The 23,015-nt window shown below is 37.2% G+C and overlaps 1 protein-coding gene across 1 annotated transcript in view; it reads left to right on the forward strand.

Moving 5' to 3' along the window:
- The first annotated feature begins 277 nt into the window (after positions 1-277).
- Positions 278-23,015, forward strand: part of BIRC6 (baculoviral IAP repeat containing 6) — a 172,541-nt gene continuing 149,803 nt past the window's right edge. The window contains exons 1-9 of the mRNA XM_009880396.1: positions 278-454; positions 3,354-3,491; positions 3,908-4,101; positions 6,084-6,195; positions 7,481-7,563; positions 8,756-8,978; positions 9,078-9,238; positions 11,149-11,207; positions 12,947-14,341. Of these exons, the coding sequence (XP_009878698.1) occupies positions 4,028-4,101; positions 6,084-6,195; positions 7,481-7,563; positions 8,756-8,978; positions 9,078-9,238; positions 11,149-11,207; positions 12,947-14,341 (2,107 nt within the window). The 5' untranslated portion in view covers positions 278-454; positions 3,354-3,491; positions 3,908-4,027. The remainder of the gene's footprint in view (positions 455-3,353; positions 3,492-3,907; positions 4,102-6,083; positions 6,196-7,480; positions 7,564-8,755; positions 8,979-9,077; positions 9,239-11,148; positions 11,208-12,946; positions 14,342-23,015) is intronic.

Raw genomic sequence — 23,015 nt, forward strand, 5'->3', positions numbered from 1 at the left:
TTCTGGTAGGAGCGGGACTTGAATGATGGCTTCCATTATAGGAATAAAATCATTAGTTTTTGATGTGATGTATAGATTTTGGTTGTTTGGCTTTTAATGTAGGACATATAAAAGTTTGGTGGAAGTTGCAGTAGCTAAAATGCTAGTTTTTCATCATCTCAAGAAGTAAAGATTTTGCTGAAGTGTTACATTACTTTCTGGAACAGATATTAAAGATCTTTTATAAAAGCTGTTTTCTAATTGGATCTTGCTTTTTGTCTTTCCCTTTATAGCTAAACCAGGTGGACGGGTGAAGTGTCAGTATATTTCTGCTGTGGATAAAGTGATCTTTGTGGACGATTATGCAGTAGGATGTAGGAAAGATCTCAATGGCATCTTACTGTTAGACACAGCTCTGCAAACGCCTGTTTCAAAACAAGATGATGTGGTTCAGTTGGAATTGCCGGTTACAGAGGTAAGATGTACGGGGGGGAAGAGTATGTAAATAATTCTGTCAGAAATACTGAAACCAGACGTTTGACCCCAAGTTTCTAGTGCGATATTAACAGCACGTAATGGAAAAGTTTCTTAGCTATTAGCTGTCATAGGGCAATAGCTTTTTGCAGTTATCTGTATCTCAAACAAATAAGGGATTGCCTCATCAAGAACACATTATTTCAGCCAGAAGAATTTTTTAGTGTCCAGAAATAAGGACTCATTTCCAGAGCTTTTGTCAGTGCTTATGTATGGAATCTATATGCACTTCTAGAAGTCAGTCTGAGCTGCTAGGCATCCTTGAATTTTTTTGTTTTAGGCTTTCAGGGGAAAAAAGACAATTAAAATCAGCTAATACGGTGTTGCTATATGTGAAGAATTAATGCTGGAATCTAACTTTTCTAGCTAGGTCAGTTGGCCTAATGAAAGACTTATTCTCTCAAATAATCTGGCTTCCCTTTCATGTTCGCACTATCACAGCTGCAATGCGATTCCTTCTGGTTTGAGACAGTATAACCAAGCATTTAGTATCACTTTAAGGGAATCCAATGTATAAGGTTTTGCTTAGAGTGTAATACTTAGGATTTTGTTGCATTGGTTTACCTTCAGCTAACATAGCATTTATTAGGTGAGGTGGCACCAATGTTATTATTTTCAAATGTTGGTAATACAAGATAGCTAACAATCACTTCTATTCTAAGGCACTCGGTGATGAGGAAAGTATCTTTCACCTTTGTAGTAGTCATGAAGTAAGACCTGGGAGGTAAATCTGTACAATGGTTTTAGTTACAAGTGAGATTAATTCTTTGTTTGGGAAAAGCATAGAGCATCTGCCAATAGTAATTTTTAGAATAGTGCTTACAGTCGAAAAAACAAAACTGGACTACAATATCCAGATTCTGAATCTTTAAAGCACTCTGAGAAAAGAGCATGTCCTGCTTCCCTATGTCTGTGGGAAATAAATTTATATTGAGTGATGCATCACCAACAAAAAACTTACGCTGAGCACTGATTTGAAATACTTATGTGCTCTTGGAGTATTGACTAATAGGTGCTTATAACCAACAAATCAGAATACGTGTTATATATGGGTTTTTTAACTACTTGCCTTGAGTAGGAGTAACAGCAATAAAGTGTTGCTTCATAGAGGTCTCCAAAGAGAGCTTTGCAGGTTCCTGAGGCTTGCTGCCACTGGCATAATTTTTACACCCTTTGTGGGTAACTACAAAATTTTGGTATGTGTGGCTGAATGTGAAGAGACTGACAGAGGTCAGCATTTCCTTTCATAAGGTTTGCTGTCACTGGTTTGCAGTATCACATGATTCAGTATAAACCATGAGTTTGTGTCCATTTTAGCTAAAGATTCTTTGGTGCTAAAGGGTTTACAGACCCTTATTTCAAGGTTAAAATACTTCTCTGTAAAGGTCCTTGTAGAAAAAAAAATGGAAAATATTTTACTTCAGTAGGAACAGATTTAGGGAGTTCATGGGCAAATCAGTGAGGTGGGAGGAAAAACATTAGCAGTCTTCAGTTCTTACTTTTAACTTTAAAGAGGAGGTACCCAGACCTCAGAAAATTTTAGTAAATATTAAACACATATCGTACCAATACATCAGTCCACCTCTTTCATCACAGGAAGATCAAGAACCTTTATCCGAGCAAGAGCCTTGTTTTTTTGTTAGTCTCTAGAACTTCTCTGTGAATTTTTGCACTTAAATTAAGTAGTCCTTTTATATGATTGATGTGCTGGTAATGCATTGCATCTTTATGCATTTCTAATCAGCAGCATTGACAAGTTAACGATACAGCCTCTATGCTGTTTTTGCTTTCCCGTGGAACGCTGTAAATTTATGAACTTCCACAATCTTATCTGTTGTTCTTCTGCAAGAGATTTGGGAAATATGAGATGCCACAAGAATTGTAATTGTCATTTTATTGAAATCTGAGAAACAGATACAGCCTGAGCTAGGTGACTGATTTGCCTTATTTCTGTCCTCCTTCCCCTGAATTCCCCAAGGACATAACCCAAGTGGCCATTTGGCTCATTCTGTTTGGAGCAGTTTGTGGCTGTTTAAAGGACTGGCTGGCTGTTGCCCTTGGGAAATAATTCCCTGTGTTTGTTACTTGAAGTATTTGATATAACATTTTTCAGATGTTAGCCCAGCTAACGTAGATATAGAATACTGCTGTTTGCCCATAAAGCGTACCTTTAAATCTTGCCTGTTGACATGAAGTTAGTAGACAGGGACAAGCTAGAAACAGATGGGACTTGGAAGAAAAAACGTCTGTTCATAAATGGATGTTTACAGTGTTCTTTTCTAGATGCGTTATTTCTGAGTTTTAAGAATTTTGAGATTATAAACTAGCCTGTTTTTTTCTGTCTCATTTTTCAGCCTTATTATACTAGTATTGTAAGTAATTTATCTCAAATTATGTTGCAACATTGTTTTCCTTGTTATCATCTACTTTTTGTAAGATACAGAGCTACTCAGAAAAACATCAAGACTTTGTTCTTGCTCTCACTTTTTGTCACTAGAACTGAATGAATCCTTTTGAAGGGAAAGCATTGGGCAATAGGTGTCTCCTTTTTGGTTGGCTTTAATATATGTTCTGGTTTAATTGTTTATATGACTGATTACATTTGGTAATATTGCGCTTGAGGGAACTTGTAATGATACTGTCACTATTGCTGAAGTTTATCCGTTGATTGACCTACAAAGTAAAATTTGGAACTGCTTACTCAACTCTGGGTCTTTTATGGGAATTATGCTGATATAATATATGATAAATTACATTTCTCTCAGTAATGAAACAGGTATAATTCTTGTCTATAGTAACTCAGTGTAGATGCTAACTTCTCTTGCACATCTGCATTTTAGGCTCAGCAGCTCTTATCTGCTTGCATAGAAAAAGTAGATGTTTCTAGCACAGAGGGATATGACTTATTCATCACACAACTGAAGGATGGTTTAAAAAATACCTCACATGAAACAGCAGCGAATCATAAAGTTGCAAAGGTAAGAATTTGTCTCTGTGCTTTCTAATGTGGATTCTCCAGTCTAATTTGCTTGGCTACCATTATTGTAGCATACAAAATGCTTGACTTAACGTGGTGGATTTTGTTTGAAGAGGATGGAATGTATTATGTGTTCCTTATTTCCTCTGTGTGAAGTTTCACTTGTTAAGAGAACAAACAAGGTTAGTTTCTTGCGGATAAACTCAAGTAATAAAGCCAACTGAGCTTAAAATCTGAAGTTATTGACTTCCCTTGCATTATGTCCATGTTGCTTTTGTGTGTCTATTCTTTTATTACTTCTTGAACTCAAGAGAGGGTGCAAGACGTCTTTTTGCTTTTGACACTTTTGTGGTCTATTTGTTGTTTAGATGTTAAAATTTTAGAATATAAACTAGGCACTTTTTTTTCTTAATTTAGTGGGCAACGGTTACGTTCCACCTTCCTCATCATGTTTTGAAGTCTGTCGCCAGTGCCATTGTAAATGAACTCAAGAAGATAAATCAAAATATTGCTGCCTTACCTGTAGCATCCTCTGTGATGGATAGGTTATCTTACCTCTTACCCAGCGCACGACCGGAACTTGGTGTGGGACCTGGTCGATCTGTGGACAGGTATATGAAGACAAAATAAGTGATGAATTTGACGTCTTAGTTGTATCTGAACAAGCTCTTAGATGACTTTAATTTATTTGCCAAAGATTCTATTCTGTACCTATTGTACAAAGATTCCTATTCTGTACTTTCTTGCTTTTACACGTACTGCTCATTAACTGTTTAATGCACAATACACAATACATATTACTAAACTTAGAGAAACCTTTATGGGTGTCACAAGACTGCTTTGTTTGGATTCTGACTTTAATGCCAGGCAAATTGAATTCGCTTTGCTCTTAATCCCAAAATATACTTTCAGAAAGGTGATAATAGCAGCCCTAAATATAGGTCTCTAGGTGGTATTATAACTTGTTAATGCGTTGTGTTCATCTAGGCTTTACTCTTCATCACATTTGATTATGGGTTTTATTGGAAGTCAGATGCATATGACTAGCTGCTTAAGTTACTGGCTTTACTCAAACTAGTACTGAAACCTTACTGAGACTGCAATGTTGAGATATTCAGAAACTGCATAGCTTTAAGAGCATATGTACGGCTCTTTTAAATGCAAAGAGAGCACTTATTTGTCTAGCAAAGACAGCAAACATTATGCTGCATCATGAAGTCAATTCCTTTTCCTTCATACAAGAAACAGTTATGCCCATGTTTTGTGTTCTAGAGGTTTAGGAAGTTGTTAGTTTTGCAGAGTGTATATATGCTACTTCTGAACTCCCTAGTCACCTGCTACGTGTTTGGGGTCAGAGAAAATTTTACCTCAGACTATTGCTTCATCTCTTTCTGATCTGAGTGATATTGTGTACACTAGTGAGTAACCTGTTATTTTAACCTTCAGAAGCTGAAAGAAGTTAGAATACTGATAAATCTAAATCTGTAAATGAATTCCTTCTTGAAAGTTTCTATACAAATGTTACTTTGTACGTGTATTATAATTTCTTACAGCTTGAATAATTTAATAAAATTGATTTCATCTCTTACTTCCCCTCCTCAAGCCTCCAGGTCTACCTGTATCTCACCATACTGTATTTTTGATTAGAGCCCTCCAAGACTTGCCTTTTAAGATGGTACAATTGGCACGGGGGTTGGACTAGATGATCTCCGAAGGTCGCTTCCAACTCCTGCCATTCTGTGATAACGTCAAGTTAAGACTGCCCTTATGTGGATGTTGCAAGAATAGTTTACATACTTGGTAGAAAACGTTTAATATATCCATTCTCTTATAAGACAGCAATAATCTGATGAAACTGAGGCACTTTACCATCTCTCAGCACTAGTTCTTGGGATGATACTGGAGAACTGTCAAGGAAAAAGGAAAGCTGGTAGTTGTTTTTTATGCATGATTTCAGATAAGGGATGTGCGCTAAGTGAAGGTGGAAAAGAGAGGAGCTTCTTTTCTTTGTAGACATTGAGTTGCAGAGGGGTGCATATTTTGTGACTTAGTAGTTTGTCATTTTTAGGTATTATAATATGCACTGAGTGATGAATGTTGGGGGATTTGTACCATGTATTCAGTTAAGCCTAAAATATCACTTTGGAGTATTTTTAAATACACATATTCATATCTGTTCCACTAATAAACCCAAATTTTTGCAGTATGTGTCATGTTAAAAAAAAACAACTCTAGCAGCTCTATTGGGCTAGTTTCTACATCTTCCCTAAATGCAGAGTAGCTTTGGATATCTGATGCTTTTCTGCAGTTAGACCAAAGTGTAAGCTTGTTTTATTAATCTTGCTTTTAAGGCCTGTGGGTTGTTGTATTGCTTTTGGTCTTTTGCCGAGGATGTACCTCTTAGGCACCCAAATGAGAAAACTTTTTAACTTTTCTGTAATTGTTAATGGTAATTTTAAGTATGAGTTATCGATAACTATCTCTGGTATTTCTGATGGTTACTAAAGCATTGAAAATGTCTCGTGCATAGTTTCCTTTTTTTTTTAATTCTAAGTGGCAGTTTTGGGTAACATAGAATTTTTTACCTTTCTAGGTCTTTGATGTATAGTGAAGCTAACAGACGGGAGACATTCACTTCATGGCCTCATGTGGGTTATAGGTGGGCACAGCCAGATCCTATGGCTCAAGCTGGGTTCTATCACCAGGTAAAAGTTTTAGTCGTTCTTAGTGTTTGTTCCCTAGGTGAAGGTTTGGGGAGCAGGAAGAGAAGTTGGGTTTTGGGTGGTTTTTTTTGGTTTTTTTTATGGATTCCTTCAATGATACAGCTCTTTTCTTTTTTAAGTTTCAGGTTTTTTTCTGTATCTTGAGGTAGCTTTTGGGTTTTGTACAGATCACAGAAAATACGGTCCTGAACTTCAGCATGTAAACCACTTTTAAGTAGCAAATTGATCTGAGTTGAACAGCAATAATAAAGATGCAGTTGGTTGTTATGTAGAATCTCTCTTTCTCCTTGTTAGATTGTTCAGTAAATATCCTTACTTTTTATATTATAAGTGATGCAAAAAAAGCATTAAACTTGACATCGGAGTAACTATACTCTCGTAGTGGGACTTAAACTGTATTATAACAAACAACAGTCCTAGATCACATTACTAAATTATTGAGCTTAGTCAATGAATACAACCTCAACATTTTATTCCACTACTTTTGCTTATTTCTACTTTTCATTCTTTGAAATTATTTCTACAATAAAAGAAATATTCATGGTATGGGTTTACATAACAATGGCTAGGCAGTGCATATCAATACTCTCTGCCTCATTATGTCAACTGCAAAGCCTGATAGGTGCAAGTGGATAAAGTTTTTGGAGGATTTCTTAAGCTCGTTCAGGAGAAGAAATGCAGCGAGTTCATATCTTAGAATTGCATCTGCATATTCCCAGGCATATCCTGGCAACTTGAAAGGTGGTCATGAAAATGCTTAATTTTAAGAGAATTGAAGTTTCCATTCTTTTTCCTCTGTCACTTCAGCTAGAAACAATGTTCTTTGCGGAGAAGTGATATAGATTGCTTTATATTCCAGCCGATTGAAGGCATAATAGGAAATACTTGTTTAACCTGTGTTTTTCCAAGCATGCAGATATACAGTTATTCTGCTGAGGTTCTAAATTTTTTGAACCTTGTGACCTTTTTCCAAAGACAGAAAAGTCTTAGCAGTGATGCTGATTCTGTTCTGTGTCTATGTGATTTTTAGCCAGTGGTTTGCACAGCATCGATTCTGATTCTCTTCTAGAGTAATGTGGTCTATTCTTTTTTTTTTTTTTCCCCATGTTAAATACTGCCACTTTATAGTATGTAATTTGTGGCCTTTTGTACATTTGATGTGGTGCTTTGCTATGCCACTAGAAGAAGGAGAGGAGTTGATCACCCAGTTAAAGTGTTTTGTAGTATATAGCTATATACATTTCATGTGTTTCTTTGTATTTTACAGCCTGCTTCATCAGGAGATGACAGAGCCATGTGCTTTACCTGTAGCGTGTGTTTGGTATGCTGGGAGCCTACAGATGAACCTTGGTAAGTTTAATGATGTTTGGAGTAGACTTAATTTTGTGCTGAAGAGGTTAGAAATCTTTGGAAGACAAAGATCAACATTATCTCAATGGGATTTTTGATGAGTGTAGGGAGTGTCACTGACAAGAATGGATTTCCAGTATGATTCCATGGGACAAATCACAAAATAATTCCCTGTGCTATGTCAAATTCCTGTGTGACACTAAACCCAAGAAATTGTAGTTGGTTTTATTTCTTAACTCTGATTTGCTACTTCATTTCAAATTGTTCCATGGCAAAGGTGGCAGCCAACATTTCTTTGCAGGGATGTAAACTCAGTCTTCTGTATGACTGTGACTAGAACATATATTTTTTAAAGTTCTAAAACTGCAATGGCCATGCAGTGCATATTTGCCTTTTACGTGAAGTTGCAAGATCCATTACTAGTTTCCTGAATCAGTTAAATTGTGCATAGTGACAAAAATGCAGGACCTTATATTGATTTTAAAAGGGTTCTCAACATAATTTTTGCCTTGATTATTTTGTAATTTATAATCATTATTTGAACATGTCCTATTCCGGACTTGCTGCAAACTTTCCTTTGTAATATTATCTTCGTAGTCGTTGTCTCCTCCTTTTCCTGGTTAATTTCCATACATTTTGTAGTAGTGTTATTGCTCTTTGCCATGTCTCTGCCTTAGGTATATATCAAGATTAGAAGGTTTTTTTCATGCTTCTTGGTCACTGTCATTCAGGACTGTTTTCAGTTTTGATTTCTGTAAGTGTGGATGTAGAACTAGAGCTAGGACGTTGCTTCATCTTATTAAGCTTATTTATAATATTATCTCATAACATTGGAATTCTAATGTACGCTCTGTAGAATTTAATCTGCACTTTTCTTCATGAGGACATGATGGACTACTGCCTACAGAACAATTATTTTTTTAAATGGGCTAATTATATTAGCACTGTGTGTAGATTCCTCCATTTGAATATGACTATTCAGTAAGCAATGAAAGGCTTTAATACAGTCTCCTAGTGAGAAACAGCAGAGAAAGCTGCGTTAATAACTTCAGAACTCTCTTGTATGGTTGACTGCAATACAGTTCAAACAGTTCAGTTTCAGATTCACTTCAAGGGCTGAGTTTGTATAGGGTGTGTATATTTTTCACAGTAAGAAATCAATGTTTGCTATGTTTGTTTTTAATATGCAAAGGTCTGAACATGAGAGACATTCCCCAAACTGCCCATTTGTCAAGGGTGAGCACACTCAGAATGTACCTCTTTCAGTCACACTGGCAACAAGTCCAGCACAATTTCCCTGCACAGATGGCACTGACAGAATAGCCTGCTTTGGATCTGGAAGTTGCCCTCATTTTCTAGCTGCTGCAACAAAACGAGGAAAGATCTGCATATGGGATGTTTCCAAACTTATGAAGGTATACAATATAAACAACCAGTTTTTATTAACTAACTACTGATAAGCAAATCTCGATTTAAACCAAAGACCTCTTCTGTTTTTTGTTGTTACTTCTCAGGTCCACTTAAAATTTGAGATCAACGCATATGATCCAGCTATTGTGCAGCAACTTATGTTATCAGGAGAACAGAGCTCAGGGGTTGACTCAAGGAGACCAACGCTAGCATGGCTAGAAGATTCATCTAGCTGCTCAGATATACCAAAATTAGAAGGAGACAGGTATGCCAATCCAGAAAATCAGAAATATGAAATGCTGCTGTGTAAGTGGTAAATGCTGTTTAGTTAAGTCATGCTTTGTGAAACATAAGATTGGTAAAATTTTTTTTCATAGAGATAATTTTTGTTTAATCACTGTATATTTGTACACAATTCAGCCCTTCAAAAGCAGTAATGTATATGTCTGTCTTTAAAGCCAGTTACATTTTATTCCTGCTTCTTCAGTTTTTAAAAAAAACCTGCTGCTTCAGTTTTTATACTCCACTAACAGAGAGATACCAAATCTCATTGCTGCCCTGTGCTGATGTTCCAGAGGCAGAGAAAAAAGAGAAAGAAATAGGAGTTTTGGAACAGCTTTTCATTTTAGTTATGGATTATGCGTTTCTGGTTTTGAAAGTAAAGGCTACTTGCTGACATCTGGAACATGCTTTTGTCTGATTGCTTTTCCATAATTTCTGGTTATGTCATTCTGAAAATAAATGGTATGGATATGCTAGGAATTGCTTTCATTTTGTACCTTTAACACATGCATATGGACTCTAAACAATTAGACAGTCCTGTCACAAGCTTTTAGATAAGCTAGAGGGTATGCCAGTGCTTAGAAAGTGTCATGTGAGAAAAAGCAGTATTCTTTCATTTATGTTTTTTACAGTCTGTTACTGGAAACTATTTTGTCATATTACCAAGACTCAAACAAAAGAGTGAATAATTGTTGGAAAACTCAGGACAAAAGGTGTTTGGGGAGTCTTGCTAGTTTTCTGAATGTTTCTTCTTAAACTTCAGCATCATGGAAAGTACTGCTACATGCACAGGAAAGAAAATCTTTGGTTTTAAGCTTGGTGTGATTCCTACAGTACTGCACAGCAAATACAAAGATTGCTGTTCTGAAGAGGGTATGTAGAAACGTGGGCAACATCAGAGTGTCAGGCCTAACAGCCGCTGGGGCCTAGACATTTGCTGTAGCTTTAGGGCTGTAAACTCCTTGAGAGTTAAAGAATTAAGCCAATTTTAAGAGCTGCTTGAAGAATAGTACAATCAGTAGAGACATACGGCTAAGAACTAGGCATCTTTCACTTCATTTAATCTATATGAAATTTACTATCACTTTCCCACTTAAGGGGAAGCTGGGTGAGAATCAAAGTACTGAATTGTTGCTGTCTTCTTGTGAAGTGAAGGTTGATCAGGGTTGAGCCAAAAAAGATCTGTTTGTTGAGCCTGAGGAGAAAGCATCCAGTTTGTTGAAATTCGGGCATCCAGCTTGGTACTGTGAGTAGTTATACCTGAAGCTGCAAAGGCACTACAGTTCTCCGTGTGTGTAAAAAGCCTGTAGTAGGAAATTGTTTCTTATATTGGAAAAGCCAGATGTGTAAAATCTTCATATATTCTTAGATCTACTGAAGGGCCTTTTTCTCTTGAAGAGGTGCCTTTAACAGAATCTGCTTTTATGTGTAAATGATTCATATGGTAGTGTTTTTAAAAGCAGTGCACTGTTCATACACCCTTTCTGCACTAGCTGCAAAATTGCCTTGGTAGAATTGAAGACCAGTCTGGCAGCTCCACCTTTCAGACACTATTTTGAGGAACTTTGAAGAAGGTATTATCAGTTTTTAGAGGTTTTGGTTGGTTGGTTTTCTTTTTCTTGGAAAGATTCCTGAGAACTGGCTTTCATTTTAATTCCATTTATGTCTGAATTGTTGGGAATACAATAGTAGAATGAAGCAAATGGAAAACTGGTCTACTGGTTCGATGTGGAGGAAAAAAAATTTGTATTTTCAGTGTCTGTGATGAACATCAACGGATGTACAATGCCAGGTTATAATACACATTGTATTTTGTACTAAATTGTTTTTTAAAATTTAATTAAGAATGCAGCTACAGCATACACGGTGTCATTCAAGCATTATTTTTTTCAGTGATGACCTACTGGAGGATTCAGACAGTGAAGAGCATTCCAGATCGGAATCTGTGACAGGTAGGTTATATCTGATCCGTGTCATAGTTTAGAGATCAGGAGGGAAATTTTTCTTCTCAGGCTTTCAAAAAAGCCCTGTCAAAAGCAAAGGATATTATCTTCACTGTATTAGAAAAAAGAAGAAAGATTGACCTCAAAAGCAATGCCAATATTTAAGTCACTGTTTGTGTGGTTGAGAGACTACACGCAGGAGACAAGAAAAATCTTACTTTGTTGGTTAATAAATGTCTTATTTGACAACAAGCATTGCTTATCTTCCTGTCAATAAAACACACAAACCAAGTTAAAAGAACTTACTTAGAACAGGAACAAATTACAGCTGTACAAACCCCTTCAAATTCAGAGGATTGTCAGAGAGAGTTCCTGTATGTTGATTGTTTCCCTGTGGGTACGCACTTCGAGAGAGCATTGCTGTTCCTGAATAAAGATTTCATATGGAAGCAGAACAGTACTATACATGGTATCCTTGTGTTATTTTCTTGGAGATTGAATCAGAAATTTTGATGGGAGGATTATATGCTTATTTTCCATAATCCAGTTTACATAGAATCATGGAATGGTTTAGGTTGGAAAGGACCTTGAAGATCATCGAGTTCCAACCCCCCTGCCATAGACAGGGACACCTCCCACTAGACCAGGTTGCTCAAAGCCCCATCCAGCCTGGCCTTGAACACCTCCAGGGATGGGGCCTCAACAACCTCTCTGGGCAACCTGTTCCAGTGCCTCACCACCCTTAAAGTGAAAAACTTCTTCCTAATGTTTAATCTAAACCTGCCCTCTTCCAGTTTAAAGCCATTCCCCCTCGTTCTCTCACTACGTGCCCTGGTAAAAAGTCCTTCCCCAGCTCTCCTGTAGGCCCCCTTTAGGTACTGGAAGGCCGCAATGAGATCTCCCCGCAGCCTTCTCTTCTCCAGGCTGAACAGCCCCAACTCTCTCAGCCTCTCCTCATAGGAGAGGTGCTCCATCTTTGAATAAGGATCAGCAAGTGGGGGAAAAAAAGAACATGTGCATGTGCATACACAAGGATTTTTTTCATCGGAAGTATTAGCAAAGATGGTACTCTGTTGTTTACGCTTAAGTCACCTCTCAGTATGGGTTTGTGCAGTGTCCTTTCTAATCTTTTAAATCTCTGTGTTACTTAGTTGAATTATTCTGATTCATTGTTATCCCTGCAGTACTGTTTCATTTGATCAGGCTCTCTCTTTTAAGTTTTTACTGGGTTTTGTTTTATAATAGCTTGGGGTGTTTGCTGTTAGGTGATCTGTTACATGGCGGGAAGTATCAAATTTTAGAGTAAAATTACATGTTTTTCAACTAAGATTGGAGAATGAATCTGCAGAATTGCAGATATTTGGTGGTATTGGATTATCTTGGAAGGAAGGGGAATAATGAATTTTGTTGATTAGATTAATTGGATTTCAGTGTGGTGGTCTAGCCAAGTGGAATAATTTGTAGAAAGATAATGCTGTTAACTGGGAGACTTGTTACAAAGGCTAATGTCCTGTTATCTTTACTTTCACTCTTGTTGATAAAATTAGGAGAACCATTAGCCTATGTGGAAGGAATGTTTCTGGGCCTCTTATTGTTTCTTGACTCTCAAATTCTGAACATACAAAGCGTTTAACATATTGAGACTGTAGAGCAGTGACTTTTTGCTTAATTGTGAGGATAAGTCCATAATATATGCAATATGATTCCTTTTTTGAACCTATATTACGTTAAACATTTTTGTTTTAAAGGGCATACATCGCAAAAAGAAACTATGGAAGTCAGTCTTGATATAACAGCTCTCAGCGTTCTTCAGCAACCTGAAAAACTTCAGTGGGAAATTGTTGCAAATGTTCTGGAAGACACGGTTAAGGATCTAGAAGAACTTGGGGCAAATCCTTGTTTGGCCAACTGTAAGAGTGAAAAGATGAAGGAAAAACATCTAGAACAACACAACATTCCCTTTCCTTGTTTATTAGCTGGAGGTCTATTAACATACAAATCACCTGCTACCTCTCCTGTTAGCAGTAACTCTCAGAGGTCACTGGATGGCTTAAGTAGGACTCGAGGTGAGAGTGTCTCGGAACAGGGATCAACTGACAATGAATCCTGCACTAACTCAGAACTGAATTCCCCTCTGGTAAGGAGGACTTTACCTGTATTGCTGCTATACAGCATTAAGGAGTCTGATGAAAAAGCAGGAAAACTCTTTTCACAGATGAACAATATTATGAGTAAAAGCATACACGATGATGGTTTCACAGTTCCACAGATCATTGAAATGGAGCTGGACAGTCAGGAACAGTTGCTGTTACAGGATCCCCCTGTGACTTACATTCAGCAGTTTGCAGATGCTGCAGCCAACCTAACTTCTCCGGACTCGGACAAGTGGAGCTCTATGGTTCCCAAGCCTGGGACTTTGGTTCAGTGCCTGCGTCTGCCAAAGTTTGCAGAGGAGGAGAACCTGTGTGTAGATTCAATCACTCCTTGTGCAGATGGAGTTCATTTGTTAGTAGGACTGCGGACTTGCCCTGTCGAATCTCTGAGTGCAATAAATCAAGTAGAGGCCTTGAATAATTTAAATAAATTAAACTCGGCACTATGTAATAGAAGGAAGGGGGAACTAGAATCAAGTCTTGCTGTAGTGAATGGCACGAGTATTGATGTAATCCAACATGAGTCACCAGCAGATGTACCAACTCCTTTAATAATTCAACCTGAACAGAGAAGTGTTAGTGGTGGATACCTAGTGCTTTATAAGATGAATTATGCCACTAGAATAGTTACTCTAGAGGAGGAACCTGTAAAAATCCAGCATATCAAAGACCCCCAAGACACAATTACCTCAATGATTTTGCTCCCACCAGATATATTGGATAATCGAGAGGATGACTGTGAGGAGCCTGTAGAGGAAATACAGTTAACTTCTAAAAATGGCAGTGGGAGAGAGAGAAGATCTGAGATCTCGACTCTTGGGCACCTGGTAATAACTACTCAGGGAGGATATGTAAAAATACTAGATCTTTCGAACTTTGAAATTCTGGCCAAAGTGGAGCCACCTAAAAAAGAGGGCACTGAGGAACCAGATATGTTTGTCTCTGTGATATACTGTTCGGGCACAGACAGATTATGTGCATGCACCAAAGGTAAGACTTTTCTTAATTTTTATTTTTTTTTAATGCTTGATTTGGGTGTATTTGGATTATATTACAGAATGTTAGAATCTAAGTTTCGAAACAGTAATAGGCAAATTCCATTGAATTTATGTACAGTTTAATTCTGTTCTAGGGAGCATGGACTGTAGTTAATTCTTAAATGTAGATTTTAATCTCTAAAATGGGAATACCTCTTGGGTATGTCCAGTCTACTGCTAAATTTGTTCTTGTAGAGGCAAAGCTTTTCTTAAATCCAAAGCAAATAAAAGTATTTCTCATATGTAATTATTTCTGTGCTAGAGATCCACGTTTCAGAAAAATGTCTCCTCTGCCCTCTTGAATATTGCCAATAACAGACAGAAGATAACGCTTTTATACCTTATTCCAGTGGTCAGTTGCATCTTCTTTCTGATAGGACTGCTGGTTCTGCTTCAGCTTTTTGCTTCAGCTGGTTTTTATGCTGTCTTGAGCATGTGAGCATGAGACCCAGACTGTCCATGTGGGACTGTTAAATCTTTTTCAAAATGAACACAAGACATTTTGAGGGAAGGGGACAGGCAGGAGGGGAGCGTAACTCAAGTCTGGGCCACTGCTACTTGGTAGAAATCCCTAAAATGCTCCACACCTCCCTGCTTCCTTGTGTCACACTGAGGCAGTGGACCCAGCTCTAGCTGTCATCTAGCTGAGTTCCTCCAGGCACCAATGTCTCATTTAGTTCTGCACTTGAGTGCAGCTCTGGTGGAAATGCTTAGCTTCTCAGAGGGGCTAAGGTGATGGGATGGTTCAAACATTTCAAATGAACTCCCACCAATATCATGTTGAAATTTATCTCTACTAGAAGAATTTCAGTTGACTCATTTCCTCCTTTCATCATGTCATGTTGATTCCACAGTCCTCCCATGAGCAGTTGTTAAACTCAAATCAGATTTACCTGTTATTTTCAACAGATAAAGTCAGGCTTATTGTAAAAATCTCATGTCTGTGTTTAACACTTACCTACCAAGAGTTGCAGTGGAGATTTTTTATTTGCTTTTTTAGTATGGATGAAAACATCACCTGTTAGCAACTAGTGTTTATATTTGCAGATTCCCAATGGAAACATTCGTATTTACTAAATTGTTCTCTTTTGGTATCTGCATTTGAAGAAATGTCTATTAAACTCTTTTAGCCTTATTTAGTAATGCATGCTTTTTCCTAGTTATAATGGAACTCTAATGGAAAGGTTAATTGCCTTTGAAAACTGTTAGAATATCATATCCATATTTTTACCTATACTTTGCTGATCAAACTGCAATCTCATTTAAAAAAAAAAACAAACCAGACCTTGCTGAGGATTTTTTTTCTACAGAATTGTACTACTATTCATTTCTTTCAAATTGATTCTGTCTGTCCTGTGTCTTAAGAGTAATGATAAAGGCCTTATTGTTACTGTGCACAGTACTTTCCCATGCAGTGTTAGTGTGTATGGTAATTACATTCTTGTAGCATTTGGTATTATCTAAACCTGTTTTGGGACTTTGAGTGTAAGATATGCAGGTCTGTTGAGTTGGGAGCATTTATTCTGTGTGTGTAGGAGTATTTGTCTCTTCTGCCTAGATAACCACCACCTCTGTTACTGTCTGGAGAATACGTCATCTTCCTCATAGTAGACAAGCACATCATTCTGCTTTTTCAGTAAAAATCTCTGTATTTTTTCCTCTCTGAGAGTGTTATAATATCCATCTAGTAATTTATAAATAGCTTTGCTGTGACTTATGTTCTTGCTGCCTTTAAAATGACCGGGATTTTGTTGGTTTTGGTTTTTTTTTTTTTTTCTTCTGTAGTCTTATATGCCACAGTTATCCCTCTGCCCTCAAGTTTCCTCTTTTGAATATAGTACTTTGATAACTCTTCTGTTTTTTTTTTTTTATCTGTTGATTATTCTTATCTTTCATTTACACCCACTGCACCTCTATTTGGAACTTGATTTTTCTGATTTGCAACCAAATCAGAATGAACTTCAGAATTCATTGTTTTCATTGTTTAAATGTTTCTGGAAGCTTTCAATTTCTATTCCTTTTTTAACATTTCAGCCACTTCTTCTGGTTTAATATTTCTCACTTTTGAGAAATTAAGTCCAAAGCCATCTTAAATATTTAGGGACCAATGTCCACAGAAGTCTGGATTTCAGGGTCTGATACTAGATATGTCTGAAGCCTCAGAGTCCTACCCTTGTGCCTAAATATGAAGTTTTGTAAAGAATTATTTGGTCTTAAATGTTTATAAATAACTGTACTGCATAACATTCAGGAATGCTAGAAGAAAAATCAAATCAAAAATCAACTATTACTATAACTTTTTTATTCTTTATCTTATTCCTTACATTATTATTCAAATGTACAATAAGTTTTGCATAATTTTTGTTGTGTTGAATCGTAGTCATCCTTGAATCTTTCTGCTGTAAGTGGGTAAAATTACTTACCTGCTAGGTGGCTGAAGATAATTTTCTTAATTATTATTACTTTTCATTAAATGCAGTTTTCTTAGGCTTGTACCAAAATCACTTTGAGGTCTTAGCTCCTCTGTATTTACTACCACATATGGCATTGTGCCTGCAGTCTGACAACATTAGGAAGATATGTGTTGAAAGTAGAATAGCTATATTCACCAATGTATTTAACATTAATCCTTCTAGCAAGTAGCTAGAAGACATAAGAAGAAGACATAAATGAAAATGTTAAGTAGAAGATTTGGAACCTACATGCACTGGAAATGCTTGGATGATGCTGGAAATTATTCAAGAATATGAGCTGAGCAGTGTATTCTCTCCTGCGTACTTGCTTGGATGGTGGGAGTAGGCAAAGAGGTACTTTAATGTCTGAAGGTTTTGGATGCAGAATAGCTTGGGTTTTTTTCCTGCTGCTCCTGCTTGTTGACATATTATTTTCATTGGTAGATCATATAATTTTTCCCATAGCTGCCTTGAAGGTATAGTTGAAAAGAAACCTGTGTGTGAATGGGCGTTTCAGGTTTTGAATGGTTTTATGTAAAGATGTTTTAGACCTCCATCTAGACCTCCATCTTTGTGAGCTGGGAGTAATTATTCTTATCGTGCTTCAAAACGTTACCTCTTGGTGTCAGCTTCAGGTGCTTCTCTGTTTCTGCAACCTGGAGTTGACCTCTGGGGGCAAGTGTGCAAGTATATTCTTGGTTCCAGTTCTGTTAAGGAAACATAGTGAACTTTAATGTCTTTGTATTTTGCTTTCTTCTCTTCCCTTTGGCTAAGGTAAACTATAGTTAATATCCCTCTTAGTAGTGCTTCGTGTACTAACCATATGGGGGTTTTAAACATTTTGTCTTGTGTCATTAATATAAACCAGCTTAAGTTTTGCTTTTCTAGCATCCAAAATAAGTAAATTTTTTGTTATAAACTATGCAGTAGGCTGACAGGTATTGGTTTTTAATAGGATTACAGCTGTAGGGTGGTCTTTTGATGATATTTGAAGCCTATGAACTGGTCTTTAAGAGGATCAGATATAGTTTCTTTTGGATGCATACATTTCCAGAGCTACAGTTGTCACTGTCTTCTTTATATCTCAGCTTTCATCTAGCCTTTTTTTTTTTTTTAATTACAGTCCTACCAAAAATTTTTGAAGAAAATGGTCCACAGCATACTTTCTACTTTTTTTCTTTTGTTGGGGTTGTTTTGGGTCATTCTCTTAGTTTAGCTGCTTAGTGGTGTTTGCCATGCAGGTAATTTTATTGAACTTTGCTTTAGAATATGGAACGAAGTGCAAAAATGGGTGTATCTGAGATGTTTCTTTTTAATCTAATATAAAGGTGCAAATCTCTGCTTGTATTTTGTTTTGGCAGTTTTGAAAATTGTGCATGCTTGTATTTCTGGGAGTATTTTTAAAAAGATCATTAAGAATAGTTAATTTTCTGTCTTTCGTCATTCTCCCTTGTCAAGTTACGAACTTCAGTGTCTGAAGAAATATTATTGAGTAGAAAAGTAAGGTGGAATTTCAAACAAATGCTAAGAGAAGTGGAAGTGTTTATGGTGGTGTGGTGAAGCAGGTACTTCCTTGCCAGACTGACTGATTGAGTAGGTGTTAAAATCTGTATGATCTGCTTGAGTTCCTTCTAGTGAGTGAGTGAAACATTCCTTGATTGTGAAATTTGCGATCTAATTCTTTCACAAATCTAGTTTTTGAATGTCTGTGTTGAGTAAAGATTTTACAGTAAATCATTTTCCTGTTGAGTGCTGTTGAAAATGCTAGTATATCTTTGCATTACATCTAGCAAAGCATTTCTCAACGGAAAGTCAATTTGATCTTTGAGAAGTGGTTTTTCAGTACTTCCCTAAATTAATTTAGTTACATTTTCAGTTGAATTGTTATTTGGAAATAGTTTGGGGAAAAGCCGGGGGGGGAAAGAGAGTTTTTCTACTTGTTTTCATCATAAGGAAGAACTACAGTGCCTTTTGTTCCAGCAGTTCTCTTTTCTGTCTATATTGCTTCAGAGCTGACAGAAAAAAAGGTCCAGCTCCAATTGAAGTTCCATAATCAGCTTCTCACACATAGCTGTTCCTAGATCACATTGGATCAGTTCTTTTGGGTATTGTCTATTTCTGAATTAGAGTTGGAAGCTGTAAAAGAAGACCATGAACACAGAATGTAACCCATCATGTACATTTGTTTGTCACTGGTTGTTTTTACACTTTTGTTTATAAGCACTTTTTTCTTTTGGTGTCTTTTGTGATTATGCTTTTAAAAATGTTCTTTTCTATATACATAATTCTCCTAAATTCTTGCCTGCAGTGTTACATTGTAACAAGAGTTTTTCTAGTTACTCCTCTTTTGGAGAAAGTGTTTTTTTCAGACTGGAGTTTGGTATGTCAAAAGTGAGTTGCCTATGCTGATTTTTCTGCCCTGGCAGAACTGGATCGCACTTTCATATATTTGAGAATTGATTCCCCCAAATCTTGTACTTTTCAATTACAACAGGTTGCTTGCTCTTGAGTTGTATATAGTGTATTAACTACTCTCTGTAGCTTTTTTTCTCATTTTGTTTGGCTATCTTATTTGTATCTTCCATGTCATCAGGCTTTGTCAGCCTTGCATACTGGTGTATTTGAAGTTCAGGAATCAATTTAGTGTTTTCAGTTGTCTGCATTCATAGGCAATGGAGTCTGATGGGATGGGGGAGAGGTAGAGTTTTTTTCCACATCAGAACTAGTGTTGTAAGTGATGCTAAGAGATCATCTTGGAGTCAGGATCAATTACACTTACCTATTCAGAAGCAGAGTACTGATCAGCTGTTTTTTGAAGTTCTTCAACATGGAGATTTAACAACCTAGTCATGATATTTTTCCACTGCATGCAGTCCTTGAAAATTATTTTTTTTCCTATTGTTTAGCCTGTGTCATCTTCCTGATTGGAATCATTACTATCCTTTATGAACGTGGCAAAGAGATTGCTTCAAAAAAGGAGAAGGCAGAGTTTATTTAGGTACTGTCTTTCTCCAACCATTTATTTTCTTAAGCTGAATATCTCCAGTCCTTTTAAGCTCTCCTCTGGGGCTTTGAAAGAAAAAACCAAAAACCCTTACTCTCCCTTCTCAACAGACCTGCTCAAGTTTCTTGATGAGATACCCAAAAGCAGGCACAGTAATCCTACAGATGCCTTTGAATGGAACAGAAGAATTCCTTAGCAGCTCTTCAGTCTGTACATACCATGTATGCATATACATAGTGGCACGTTTGCGCTTTTGAGCAGGAAATTGAATCCGGTTTATCTTCTGACTCATGAGAGCCTCTGTTACAGAACTGCTGGCTAGCCGATTTTTCTTCATCCCATAATAGTGTATTTAATTATTTCTTGCTCGGCATAGTAACTTTCACTTGTCACTCTTCAATTGTGTTCTATTTTTTCATAAGCCGGGATGGAATTTTGCGGCTGAAATCTTCCAGAATAGTGTAAATTCTGTTGGAGTGAGGTTTTGGGGAAGCTTTCTTGAGGACATTTTTCAAGCGTTCTGAACGAGTAGGTTTAGAGCTAACCCTTTCTCTACAGCCCAGTGGTGAGATATGAAGGACTCTTAAGTTGTTCAGTGAATAGTTTCCCATGTATGGCTTTGTTTTCTTAATTCCTTTAACTATTTGCGTATTGTTCAACTATGTTCTTGTGTTGTGATTTGCTATAGACAATTGTGTCACTCTTCCAGACTCCTGCCAGAGTGCAGGATACCTTCAGGATACTGAACATTTCACCAGATTGGCTTTGACTGCAGTGACCTAGGCTCTGACATGCTCTCTAACTTGTGCCAATGCTGCCTTCCTGGAAACCAATAGCTCTTTTGCCAGAATGAGGGTTGGGATTTATTTGGATGGATTCATGATTCTTATGTTCTGCTTGTATAACACATCAGGTTTTTGAGTCCAAGCAAATTACAGATTTTAAATACAATTCAGAATTAAATTAACAGTGTTTTGAATACATTACCCGTTATTTTTGGGAAGTGTAATGATGCTCGTTTCCAATTATTCTGCTTTGTGATCACTGACTATGCCAGTGTCAGCTTTTGTATCTTCATGGTAGTGCAACAGAAATGTTTATCACCTTTGTCAAAGTGATGTAAGCAGAGAAGTCTTCAGCTAAACTACTGCTTATGATGTTTGCTACCTGGCTAGACTTAGAAAGCACGAGATGAGTCACTGTTTCAGCTTACTAGTGCATTCTATGAACTAGCAGTAATGTCCTGTGCTTCCCTCCTCCCCCCCCAAAAAAACCCAACCAAACAAACAAAAAAAACCAACAACACCAAAAAACCCACCAAAAAACCCCCAAAAAAGCAGCATGGACTTCTGCACAGATTTATTTTTTTTTTCCTGGCACTTGACTATAGGAACTATGGTATCTTTGAAACAAAATTAAGCATGCATCATCAGAAGGTTGTCTTTGGATATTCTAGGAGAACAAATGCCTCTTTTGTGATACAGAAGCCAAGCCAACTGCAGGGTTTTGGAAGGTGTGCATAAGAACTAATAATTTGATAGGCTAATACTGTTGTTCATGATAAGCTTCATTTTACAGAAGCTTTTTAAAAACAAACATGAGGAAGTGAGATATCTCAAGTTTAACACAGAATTTTTCTTGGAAAAATGCTGGAGTCTTTCAGAAATGCAGGGATTGTGACTCCCTTTTCCTCTTGTAGTGTGATTAAAGTGGTAAGGACATTATTTGCTGCTGTTAATTAGTGACAGAAACTCAGAAACTTGGTTTGAGAACGAAGGTTTTGTTTCTTTAAAACCAAACCCTACCCAACCATCTACAGAATAAGTGAGACCTTGGCATAACTTTCCCTTAGAAAAACCCACACCTTTGAAGTTCTTCAGCGTTTCTCCTGCTGCAAGCCATAAAATTGGCAGATGGTGCAAGTCAGTATGTTGAACTTCCATTGCATGAGGGTGTACTTTATTTTCAGCACAGGAGATTATCTGGTTTTGGTTGTTGAGATCATTCTGATCATTGATCTTTGAGCAGTAAACAGAACGGGAAACAAACTGAGGTTTGGCTTATTACCAAATTAAGCTGTCAAGGTCTATGTTTTCTAATGTGTCCCTCATTCTCTTTGTGTGAGGAAAATTGCTCATTTGTCAGCTGTTTAATTTTAAGGAAACTCATTATAAGTGTTATTTGCTAGAATTGTTTTTTTTCCCCTCCACTCTACTTGGGATGTACTGTTCTGCACCAGGGGTGGGTTGGGGCTGATAGGGGGCAGTACAGGCTTCTTACTGGATCTCAATGAGAAAGGCCCCACCAACAAATGGCTTAATGGCCTAATGAGATAACTCTTTTAATGAGATAGAATATAAGGAGAAATATAAAAAAAGAAAATCTCACATCCCTTCAGATGCTGTGAGCCCTCCTTTCGTGCAGCATCACCCAGACCCTGGGTGGATTTTCCTACAGCACACCGTGTAGGTCCTGTCCATGGAGATGTTCCTCCTTTTCGGTCATTTGAGCTATTATTTTCCTCGTTTTATTCTGTCTTGTTAAAACAGCTGTTTTATTAAGCCATTTGTTGTCAGGCCTTTCTTACTGACATGCAGAAAAAAACTTGTACCAGCTGTAGAGGTGCCTCTCAGTGCTTGCTCTCTGCCTCACTGTGCCTCTCTGTCGCTCTCTGTTTCGCTCCCCTCACAGTGCGGAACATGTACCTGCTGATTATGCTTTTATCTTAGGTTTTTATTACATATATTATCTCAAGTTTGTTTATTTCAGATTACCTGGATAATTTGCATAACAGGGTTTGTCATAATGTTAGTCAGATGCTGAAGAACAGTCTGTAATCAATTTTCAGAAAAACTGTGGAAGGCGTACCCTAGGATTTTCCTATTTAAATCCTACTGATAAGAATTTTTGTAACTTCTGAAACTCTTAACAGCCCTTCCCCTCCCCCCAGCCTTATGTAAAATTGACCATTACTTCTTGGTGACTTCTCTGTAAATGACGGAATTCGTCTGTGTGTATCTTTAGTGGTCAATAATGGGCAACTTCCTTGAATGATTTCAAGCTTCCATCAAAACATTGTGTCCGTTGAAAATTTTGGACTGGCTCTTTTGACTGTTGACCTGATCGGTGTTGTAATTCCAGGTTTGATGAAAGAATGTGAAGAGCCTCAT

The sequence above is a fragment of the Charadrius vociferus genome, unplaced genomic scaffold, assembly GCF_000708025.1.
Source record: "Charadrius vociferus isolate BGI_N301 unplaced genomic scaffold, ASM70802v2 scaffold62, whole genome shotgun sequence".
Taxonomy (NCBI): Eukaryota; Metazoa; Chordata; class Aves; order Charadriiformes; family Charadriidae; genus Charadrius; species Charadrius vociferus.